The sequence below is a fragment of the Ahaetulla prasina genome, chromosome 18, assembly GCF_028640845.1.
Source record: "Ahaetulla prasina isolate Xishuangbanna chromosome 18, ASM2864084v1, whole genome shotgun sequence".
In the NCBI taxonomy this organism is placed as follows: domain Eukaryota; kingdom Metazoa; phylum Chordata; class Lepidosauria; order Squamata; family Colubridae; genus Ahaetulla; species Ahaetulla prasina.
This window is the reverse complement of record NC_080556.1, coordinates 1,179,806-1,191,193: the sequence shown is the minus strand read 5'-3', so window position 1 is coordinate 1,191,193 and position 11,388 is coordinate 1,179,806. Positions and strand designations below refer to the sequence as shown.

At 51.3% G+C, this 11,388-nt stretch overlaps 1 protein-coding gene across 1 annotated transcript; it reads left to right on the top strand.

The window, feature by feature from the left end:
* The first annotated feature begins 2,308 nt into the window (after positions 1–2,308).
* KLHL21 (kelch like family member 21) lies at positions 2,309–11,080 on the top strand. The gene is made up of 4 exons (XM_058161219.1): positions 2,309–3,376; positions 4,233–4,638; positions 7,807–7,879; positions 8,445–11,080. The coding sequence occupies exons 1-4, from the start codon at positions 2,362–2,364 to the stop codon at positions 8,727–8,729; spliced, it is 1,779 nt and encodes a 592-aa protein (XP_058017202.1). The 5' UTR covers positions 2,309–2,361; the 3' UTR covers positions 8,730–11,080.
* The last annotated feature ends 308 nt before the right edge of the window (positions 11,081–11,388 follow it).

Below are 11,388 nucleotides of genomic sequence, written 5' to 3'. Positions count from 1 at the left end.
CGCCACAAATTGCCTCTGTTGCAAACGCACAACTCAAAAGCTTTTCCGCGGAACTCCCCTCCAATGGATTCTGAAGCAATTTTACAGGCAATCCTCGACTTACGACCACGCACCGAGCCCCGGATTTCCTGTTGCTAAAGCGAGACAGTGACTGACCCCCCACACACACACACACACCCGGCAACAGTCGTAAGTACATGCCGGTTGCCAAGACTCTAAATTTCGATCCCGGGATCCACGGGGATGTCGCAAACGGTCGTAAGTGTGAAAAACGGTCACAAGCCACTTTTTTGTGTCCCTTTGAAACTTTTTGTAAGTGAACTGTTTGTAAATCGTGAACCACCTGGATTAAATTTCCGTTCTGGCTTTGTGGCTTTATATCGTTTGGTGTAAACAACTTCAGAAGGACACGAACAGGTGAGGCTGGGAAAGGAGATCCTAAAAGCAGCCTCACCCAAAATAACAGCCCCGCCTCTGCCCTTGAACCCGGTCTCGCAAGGGGTCCCCAGATCCCCTTCAAGAGTCAGGAATCACCAGACTGTAGTAGTAGTACTACTAGTAGTAGTATTCTCCTCTTCCTTCCTTCCTTCTCCTTCTCCTCCTCCTCCTCCCCTCCTTGCCATTCTTCTTCTCTCCTTCCGTACTCTTTCCTTTTTCCTTCTCTTTTTCCTTCTGCTCCTCCTCCTCCTTCCTTTCCTCCTCCTCCTCTTCCTCCCTCCCGCCCTCCCTTCTTCATTATTATTGTTTATTGCTTTATCCTAAAAAGCAGGACAGCCTTGAGTTCCAATTTGCGGCAGCTTTTAATAGTAGCCTCTAAAAGGGGCTTGAAAAATAATCGGGGAGAAAAAATTGAATCGATGCAGAAGCTTCATAGCGATACACCTCGGCTGATATCCATTCGCGTAGTGACGGTTCAAAGTTACAATGAAAGGCGGGATTTAGAATGTTTTCCCACACTTAACGACCGTCCCAGCATCCCCTGTGGTCGCATGATCAAAATTCAGGCTCTCGGCAACTGACTCGTACTTACGACGGTCGCAGTCTCCCGGGGTCACGTGATCCCCTTCTGACGAGCAAAGTCAAAGGGGGAAAGTCAGCTTCACTTAACAACCGCGTTCCTAACATTAACGATTTGCACGGATTCACTGAACAACGGTGGCAAGAAAAGGCGCAAAACGGGGCAAAATCCACTAAACGACCGTCTCGCTTAGCGAAAGGAACTTTGAACTCCATTGTGGTCTTAAACAACCTTTCTTAGCAGTTGGCACCAAGCTGGCGCACTGCTTCCCTTCCCTCCCCTCATCTCGGGGTGGGGGGTGGGGGGTGTTGACAGCTTGGATGTCTCCTTGCCTAAGTGTCACCTTGGCACCAGGATAAAGTCACAGGGCGAGCCAAGGCCTAGTTCCCCAACCGGGCGCCCACGAGGCCGCTTTGATTTGCCAGAATTTTTTTTGGGTGGGGGGGGCATGGTGTCACTGCTCGCCTTGGGCTGAGCTGGCTTTTGAGATCCTTGCAGGACAGCGTCCCCCTCCCCCAAAAAAAACCTGCATGGGGAGGAGGGGGCTCAGCACACATCAGCCTGTTCCCCAACCAGGCGCCCAGGAAGCCCTTCCAATTTGCGAAAAACGTTTCCAGGGACATCCGCCTGCTTTTGGCTCCTAATCAGCGCTGGGGATGGGGACCAGCGCAGGGCAGCCCCCTCCCTCAAAAAAAAACCAACAACCCTGCTGCACCCCATTGGGCATCCCTGCCATTCCTTCCCCAAGCGGGCGCCCCCGCAAAAGCCATTTCAATTTGCGAGACTGGGCAGCCGATCCCGCTCTTCACGGGAGACTGGGGTGGGGGAGGCGGGAAGAGGAAATCCATGCGGGGCAGCCCCCCCCCCCCCGCCACACACAAAAAAACCCGGTGCAACGGTGCTCAGCTCAGGTTGCAAGGCAAGCCACCCCTTCCCCAACGGGGCGCCCGCTTTGCAAGAACTTTCGGGGGGCGGCCCCGCTTAAATCAGCGCAGGAGAAGGAGGGGGGGTGGGTAAAAGATCCGTGCAGCCCCCTCCCCACCTCCCCAAAAGCCAGCGGGACTCAACTGCTCCATCCCCAAGCGGGCGCCCGCAAAACCCCGCTACTCCGCTTCGCAAGAATTAATCCGAGCCGTGGATGGATGGATGGATGGATGGATGGATGGATGGGAGGGAACGAGATCCTTGCAAGGCAGCCGCCCCCTCCCCAAGAGACGGAGGAGGAGAAGCTCCCCCCCCCCCCGCTGCCCTGCCTTCCCCTTCCCCGCCCTCCGAGATCCGCCCAGGAGGCGGCCCCGTTGCGCGATCCGCTCCCCCTGCGCTCAGTCCGCCCCTTTCCAGCCATGGAGGCGGAAGCGGCGCACGGCGCGGCTCTCTTGCGCGGCCTGGCTGCGCTGCGCTCCGAGCGGGCTTTGCTGGACGTGACCCTCCTGGCCGGCACGGGCGAGGAATTCGGGGCTCACCGGGCGGTGCTGGCGGCGGCTTCGGGTTACTTCCGCGCCATGTTCGGCGGCGGCTTGCGGGAAGCTCGAGCCTCCCGGGTGAAGCTGCACGGCGTGGAGCCCGATTGCTTGGCGCTCCTGCTGGACTTCGCCTACAGCGGCCGCCTGGGCGCCTTGAGCGGCGGCGAGGAGCCCCAGTTGGCCGAGCGGCTCCTGCGGGCGGCCGACCTGCTGCAGTTCCCGGCCGTCAAAGCCGCCTGCGGCGCGTGGCTGGCCGCCCGCCTGGAGCCCGCCGCCGCCCTGGACATGCAAGACTTCGGCGAGACCTTCGCCTGCGCCCCGCTGGCCGAAGCCGCCCGCAGGTGCGTCCTGCGCCACGCCGCCGACCCCGACGGGGAGCTGGGCGCCCAGCTGGAGAGCGTCCCCTTGGCCAGGTTGGTCTCCTACCTGCGCGAGGACGCGCTGCGCGTCCCCAAGGAAGAGGCGGCCTTCGCCCTGGCTTTGCGCTGGGTGCGCGCCGACCCGGGATCGCGCGCGGGATCGCTGCCCCAGCTGCTGGCCCACGTGCGGCTCCCTTTCGTCCGGCGCTTCGCCCTGCTGGCCCAAGTGGAAGGCGAGCCGCTGGTGGCCCGATCCTCGGCTTGCTTGCGCCTGGTGGCCGAAGCCCGGCTCTTCCAAGCCGGCCGCTTGGATCGCCACGAGAGAGCGCCCTGCGCCCGGCTGCGCCCTCGCCCTTCCACCGGCTTGGCCGAGCTGCTGGTGGTGCTGGGCGGATGCGACCGGGATTGCGACGAGCTGGTGATCGTGGATGGCTTCAACCCGCGCACGGGACAGTGGCGCTACCTGGCCGAGTTCCCCGAGCACCTGGGAGGAGGGTACAGCGCTGTTGCCCTGGGCAACGATGTCTACGTCACCGGTGAGTAGACCCCCTCACTGCTCTGCCGTCCCGGAGCCCCTTGGAGGGAGAACAGCCAGGTAGGATCGCACCTGCGCTGGGGATCACTTGGGATGCCCTGCTGGGGTTTTGAAAGTGGAAGGGACAGCGGAGGCTTTCCTTGAACCCAGAACAGGAAGCCAGCCTCCAGGAGACAGTGAGTTCTAGTTTGGTAATAGGCAGGAAAGCTGGATGGGTGACTTCGAACCCGTTACCAGGAGACAGTGAGTTCCAGTTCGGTAATAAGCTGGAAAGCCAGGTGGGTGACTTTGGGCCCAGGCACTGGGAGACGGAGTTCTAGTCCCACCTTAGGCAGGAAAGCCAGCTGGGTGACCTCGAACCCATCACCAGGATTCAGTAGGTTCTAGTTCGGTAATAACCAGCAAAGCCAGGTGGGTGACTTTGGGCCCAGGCACTGGGAGACGGAGTTCTAGTCCCACCTTAGGCAGGAAAGCCAGCTGGGTGACTTCAAACCCATGACCAGGAGTCAGTGAGTTATAGTTTGGTAATAGGCAGGAAAGCCAACTGGATGACCTCGAACCCATCACCAGGATTGAGTAGGTTCTAGTTCGGTAATAACCAGCAAAGCCAGGTGGGTGACTGGGAGACAGGGAGTTCTAGTCCTACCTTAGGCAGGAAAGCTACCTAAAGTAGGACTAGAACTCACCGACTCCCAGCTGGCTTTCCTGCCTAAAGTGGAACTAGAAACTCCCCGTCTACCAGCCATCTTTCATGCGTAAGCCGGGACTAGAACTCACCCTCTCCTGGTTTCTAAGTCTGGTGCCTTCCCCACTAGCCACCCCTTCTGACCGCGCTACTTGGCCGCTCTTCTCTGCAGGCGGCTCCGATGGCTCGCGGCTCTACGACTCCGTCTGGCGCTACAACTCCAGCGTGAACGAGTGGACGGAGGTCTCCCCCATGCTGAAAGCCCGCGAGTACCACAGCTCAGCCGTCTTGGACGGCCTGCTCTACATAGTGGCGGCCGACAGCACCGAGCGTTACGACCACACACTGGACAGCTGGGAGGTTTTGCAGCCCATGCTCTACCCGATGGACGACTGCTCCACCATCACCTACCGCGGGAAGCTCTACGCCACCGGCTCTCTGGCCGGCAAGGAGTCCATGGTCATGCAGTGCTACGACCCCGAGTCGGACCTCTGGTCTCTGGTGAACTGTGGGCCTCTGCCCCCTTGGTCCTTCGCACCCAAGGCCGTCACTCTTGGCGGGCTCATGTACTTCGTCAGGTAACAGGGAGGGTCCTGGATGGAAGATTTCCAGAAAAACCCCCATTAGGGCATCAGGAACTGAGAGCGGAGTCCCAAAACAGCTAGTATAGTATTAGTATTAGTAATAGTATTGGAGTACAATAGTATAAGATTAGAGTATTAGTATAGTATAGTGTAGTGTAGTGTAGTATAGTATAGTATAGTATAGTATAGTATAGTATAAGAGTGTAAGATTAGAGTATTAGTATATTATAGTACAGTATTAGTACAATACAGTATAGTATAGTAGTATAAGAGTATAAGATTAGAGAGTATAGTAATAGTATAGTATTATTATAGTTATAGTATAGTATAGGAGTGAGTATAAGATGAGTTAGTATATTTTAGTATTAGTTTAGTATTAGTATAGGAGTATAAAAGTATAAGATTAGAGTATCAGTATAGTATAGTATAGTATAGTATATAGTATAAGAGTGTAAGATTAGAGTATTAGTATATTATAGTACAGTATTAGTACAATACAGTATAGTATAGTAGTATAAGAGCATAAGATTAGAGAGTATAGTAATAGTATAGTATTATTATAGTTATAGTATAGTATAGGAGTGAGTATAAGATGAGTGTTAGTATATTTTAGTATTAGTTTAGTATTAGTATAGGAGTATAAAAGTATAAGATTAGAGTATCAGTATAGTATAGTAATAGTATAGTATTAGTATAGTATTAAATTATATTATATTGTATTGCATTATTATATTACCATATTATCGGTATAATTATCAGATAGTCCAGAAAGAAAATACAGGGAGTTCTCAGTTTACAGAGGTTCGTTTAGCGACCGTTTGAAGTCACAATGGCACTGAAAAAAAAGGACAACCGGTTTTTGGTTTTTTTTACACTTTTATGACATGGTCATTAAGTGAATCTGGCTTCCCCGTTGACGTCACTTGTCAGAAGGTCGCCAAAGGGGCATCACATGATCCCCGGGACACTGCCACTGTCGTAAATACGACTCAGTTGCCAAGCGCCCGAATTTTGATCATGTGACCCATGGTCGTAAGTGTGAAAAACGGCCCTAAATCACTTTTCTAAGCGTTGTCACTTTGAACGGTCAGTAAATGGATGGTTGTAATTTGAGGACCAGCTATAACTTGAGTCGGTCCACTTTTCTGTGGTCGGCCTCTTCTCCTGTCTTTTAGCCCTTAAAAGAACATTTTTATTTTTATTTTAAAAAAGGACCGGTTGCTAAAAGTAGAACAAAGTTTGCAAAATTAAGATTTTTACAAGTCCGCCCTTCCAAAGACTATAAAAATAGCCCCCCGTTTTCCAGGGGCTCTTAAGGTTATCTGGCTGGCGGGAGTGTCTCTTGTTGGAAAAGAAACCAGCTCTTGATTTGAAAAATAGAAAAAAACAATGAGATTATCGCAACTTTTCTCTGCTTTCGGGGGGCAGGTTTTTTGGGGGGTGGGGGCTCCCCGAATCAGATGGGGAGAAAAGGACCCCTGTTTTCTGGGTCGAACACCTCCTCTTCTGCTTTGGGCAGAAAAAAAACCTTGATTTTTTTTTTTAAATGAGATTATTGCAATTTTTCTCTGCTTTCTGGAGATGCTGCATTGTGTGGGTTTTTGGGGAGCCTCCCCGAATCGGATGGGGAGAAAAGGACCCCCCGTTTTCTGGGTCCTAAATCTTCGGGCGGACGACGTGAGCTGTTTTCCGTGGTCTTATCACTGCCGGCCAGGAAGGTTTTAGCCAAAAATGGCCTTAAAGGTGATGAGGCCTGGAACTCTCTTATCGTTCAGATAACGGTTGTGTTTGTGGACGGTGGATTGCTAAGAACCCTGTTGGCATTTCCGCACGGTTGGTGTGCAAACATGCACGGGCACCACGGCTGCTAAGAGGGGTTTGGCTCCAGCCCCTCTTCTCTCCCCCCCACCCCCTTTGTGGGCTCTGGAGACAAGAAAGGAATGCATGCCAAGGATTTTTTTGCTGGCCTTTCCAGAACTGAAATTAGCAGCTGGTCCCCGCGGATTTTCTCGCGGCACAGCTCTCCGGAGCCGGGTTTAAGGCATGCTTCGAATTCCTCGCCGAACCCAAGAAAAACCTTCCCTGTAGTTGAAGCAGACGGGGGTGGGGGGTTTGGGAAACCCTGTGGAGTCTCCATGGCATCATTTCCTCCCGAAGGTTCTTCCAATGGGAAAAAAACAGACCGAATTTCCCGCAAATTTCCCAAATTGATTTAAAAAACAAAACAAAAAGACCACCTTGACTTACAAACGTTCGTTTAGTGACCAAAGTTACAACGGCGCTGGAAAACTTTACCTCGGACCGTAATTCAGAATTCGGGACGTATTTCACATTTTTAGGACGCATCCCCACGATCGCACGATTAAAATTCAGGGCTCGCCGATGGACTCGTATTGATGATGGTCGCAGGGTCCCCGGGGGGGGGTGTCACATGACCTCCCCCCCCCCCGTTTGGTGACCTTCAGACGAGCAGCTTAACAAACCGTGTTACTAGCTTAAGAACCGCAGTGGTTCGCTTAACAACCGTGTTACTAGCTTAAGAACCGCAGTGGTTTGCTTAACAACCGTGTTACTAGCTTAAAAACTGCAGTGGTTCGCTTAACAACCGTGGCAAGGAAAGTCGTAAAATTCGCTTCACAAATGTCTCACTTAGCAGCAGAAACGTTGGGCTCTGTTGTGGTCGTAAGTGGAGGGCTACGTCTAACGTGGTTGAATTTTTGCCTCCTGTTTGTGTCGGCTCAAATGGGTTTGTCTTCCCAACATGGAAGTGACAAACAAAATCTTTTTTTTTTTCCTCACCATCCTCTCTTTCCCCCCCCCACACACACACACCCAGGTTCACACCTGTTGCTGTCACGCTTGGCATTTCACAATCGGAACCGGCCGAAGGAACATTCTGTGCTTAAGTCACAACTCCTGGCCGACAACTCCTCTAGTCTAGAAGGTTCTTGCTAAAACGAACAACAGGGGAAGGAAGAGCTCATTCTGCGTAGTGGGCATTTGGGGTGTTTCATAAGCAACCTGATTACTAGGGATATTAGGGGTGGGGGAAACATTGTATTTTCTGAAAAGGCATCAGGCTAGAAATCGGGAGATGGTGAGTTCTAGTCCCGCCTTAGCCATTAATAATTATTATTATCAATTCTTTTTCTTGTCCTGCAGAGATGACTCCGCTGAAGTTGATGTCTACAACCCCGCCAAGAATCAATGGGACAAAATCCCTCCAATGCTCCAGGTAGGGGGGGGGGTGTCTTGCAAATTTAAGAGGAGTGGACTTCAGTTCTCAGAATTATCTTTTGACGCCATCAAACAGCAACCTCTGCCTATCCCAGGTCCTTGAGAAGGACTCGATGGGTGGATAAAAATGCCAAATCCACTCTAAACATCTGGCTGATTATGCAACCATTGGCTTTGACAAAATCCCCATCAGTCAGTTGCAAAAAGGGCAGCTTGGCTTGGAACAGCTTAAATCCTGCACCAAAATTCCTTAACATCACATAACAACATCTGCCTGTCCCAAGGACTTGATGGGTGATCAGAATCGCCAAACATCTGGCTGATTGTGCGGCCGACCATCTTAATACCATCGGCATTGACAAAAATCACCATCGGTCAATTGCAAAAAGGGCAGCTTGGCTTGGAACGGCTTAAATCCTGCGACAAATTCCATGTCGATCACCTCTGCCTCTCCCATGTCCTTGGGAGGGATTTGACAGCTGGATAAAATTGCCAGATCCAGCGCAGCCAATCATCATCAGGTAATCATTTGGGTACCTTTTCTTCCCTTTTCTCCATTCTAGGTGCACGTCGGCGGAAGTTTGGCTGTTCTTGGCGGTAAACTTTACGTCTCCGGGGGTTACGACAATACTTTTGAACTCTCCAGCATGGTAGAATCGTACGATCCCGAGACCCGGAAGTGGAGTGTGGCCGGCCAATTGCCGGAGCCCATTTTTTGGCACAACAGTGTCAGCATCTTCCGTCAGTTCATGCCGACGGCCGAGGAGGAGGAGGAGGAGGGGAAGCGGGCGCTGGAAGACCCCTTCGCCCCCAACCCTCCGCGACAAGACTTGCAGGAGCTGCGTTAAGGGGTCGAGAGGTTGTCGGCTGTTGTGGTTTGTTGGTGGTCCCTTGGTACCTCTCGGGGGTTGGGAGGTGGCGGAGGTTGTCCAAGTTGGTTGGCACGCTCGGTCCTGTCCTGCAGCTCCAGGAACGGGGTGGCATTGCAGGGCGTTGCCCAAACGATTAATTGAGGACAGAGGTTTTGGGGTTCAGAAATGGGGGTGAATAGGGGGAAGGTCTCCCGTGCCAGGGGAGGGTCAGAAATGCAGCCTGGGGTGCAAATGAGAATGTGTCCATTCCCCTTTTTTGAGCCTGGACATAATTCAGAATTCATAGGTCAAGTTTTTCTGTACTGGTCAAAAAAAAATGATCCTCCTTTCCCTCCCCCCCCCACCGGGTTGGGATATATGACCTCAAGGGGACCCTTCTCAGGTTCTGCTTCCCCCTCCTTCCAGTTTCTCGCAATCTGGATGGTCCCAGAGAGAAGACTCTGGATGGGGAGATTGGTCCGCTGTGGGTTAGCTGAGTGAGGGTTTTTTCCATCTGGGGTTGAGATGGATGACCTCAAGGGGCCCCTTCCCGGATTCTGCTGCTCTGTCATCACCCAGTCAAGTTGATGAGAACTTCTGTCTTTATTCCTTGGTATTGGCTGGAGTTGGGCGGGGGGGGGGGGGAGATGGATCGTGTTGGCTGTTCCGCACTGAGCAAGGGGTTGGGCTGGATGTCCTCTATGGCCCCCTCACCTTTACATTTCTGTCATTCTGTGTCTGGAGAGAGAGAGGCCTTTTTTTTTCCTGGAAGAAATTGCACATCAAGCCTATGTGCCTTGGAAGCGAAACGAAAGCCTCGTGTTAACGCCTGGGTAATAAACCATGAATGATGGTTATATGGCGCACCAGCTGAAATTGAGCTGCTGTGCGGGATGTGTGAACGGAACCCCACTTTGGGTGTGCCTTAGATTTAGGGGGAGCCTTGATTTCTGCCATATGTGACCTGATTGCATTTTGAGAGTGGATGTTTGCAAAATTAAAAACAATAAACATGGATTGTGGATCCCCTGCGGAGCAAGGGGACAGCCCCAGCATCTTCCCTTCTTCCAGGTGGATAATCCTGGTTAATTTCATTTACGGTTTCGTTTGCACCTGGCTCTCTCTGCTCAGCCAGACAACAGTCCTTTCATTAAACCAACTTCCGCTTTAGCAAAATGGCAACTAAGCCATCGTAGTGCCACTCAAAAAATTATTTATTTTGGCTTATTTTTTTTCCCCCGTACTCTTCAATTTTGGCAGGAAAAAGACACCTTAAATTTTACCAAATGAAGGGATTCTTTAAGTTGCTTTTTTAAAAAACAAAACAAAAAAAAAACAAGGCTGAATTGGCGCCCTTCCTCTGCCATTCATCCATCAAGAGGACTAGTGTCTTGGGAAAAAATAATAGACTATTAATAACCCTTTTGCAATTTTTTTTAAGCAGACTATTCCCCATGGCCTGTAATCTCTACGATGGAGAAAAAGATATTTTTATAGACTTTTAATTTCTACGCGCTGGCCTAGAATGGATGCAGCGTGGCTCTAGAACGGAGGTAAAACAGAGAGATCGAAGCAGCAACGCAGGAAAAAAGAATTATTTTCTTCTTAACGTTGCTGCTTCGTTCTCCGTTTTACCCACTGCAATTTCAAGTCCCCCATAGTCCTCGACTTACAATAGTTCGCTTAGTGACCATTCAAATTTACGACGGCACTCAAAAAATGCAACTGATGACCGTTTTCTTACGACCACCATATTCCCCCGCGGTCCTTTGACCCCCTGTGGTCAAAAGTTCAGACGCTCGGCAACCGACTCATATTTACGACGGTTGCAGTATCCGCGATCCCTTTTACGACCTTCCGACAAGCGAAGGCAATGGAGAAGCCAGATTCCCTTCAAGGTTGTGTCATTAGCTTAACGGCGGCCGTTAGATTCGCTTAACAACTGCAGCAGGGAAGGTCCTAAAAGGGGGCAAAATTCACTTCACAAAAATTTTCGCTTCGCAGAAAACATTGGGCTCCATCGCGGTCATAAGTCGAGGACTGCCCTGTATTTAAAGGCGGGCTTGCTTTCCACGCGGTCATGGATGTTTACGCGGTTCTGCTTTTCATACCTTCCAATGTATGAGAATATAATATTTTGGGGGGGCTGTTTCAAGACAGGGAGTATTTGCAACCTCTGTTCCGAGTTGGACGTCCGGGCGAACTTTTTGTATTTATTGAATGTTTTTTACATGTAGTCCTTTGCACTCGGCCTAACGTACTGTAGATTTCTTTTTCCTCCGAAGCAAAAAATATTCTGGTTTTGGTAAACTTGAAACGTGCCAAATAAAAGACGTGTGTTCACATTGCCAGAATCTGCTTGGGAAAGGCCAGAGAGAAGGGAAGGAGGGAGAGGGGTGAGGAGAGGGAGGGAGGGGGGGGAGACAGAGACACACACACTGCACAGGGGTGTGTTTTGCACAGAGGGGGGGGGCTCCATCCTGTCCCCCCCCGCTGGACGAAAGTTCACTATTTCGAAAGCAGGAAAAAAAATTGCATTTGTGGGTCCGAATGTCTGCGTTTCGTTGCCTGCTTTCAAAGATGGAATAAGCCATCATTCCTGGTTTGCCTTGCTGTGGGTGTGGGTGTGCGCGGGGGTGGGGTGGGGAAGGTTCCT

What these genes read in the sequence shown, in the direction of transcription:
- KLHL21 (XM_058161219.1), top strand. Translation starts at nt 2,362, where the DNA reads ATGGAGGCGGAAGCGGCGCACGGCGCGGCTCTCTTGCGCGGCCTGGCT. An exon ending in CAACGATGTCTACGTCACCG is followed by an intron (nt 3,377 to 4,232) that starts GTGAGTAGACCC and finishes TCTTCTCTGCAG; the next exon opens with GCGGCTCCGATGGCTCGCGG. An exon ending in GGGCTCATGTACTTCGTCAG is followed by an intron (nt 4,639 to 7,806) that starts GTAACAGGGAGG and finishes CTTGTCCTGCAG; the next exon opens with AGATGACTCCGCTGAAGTTG.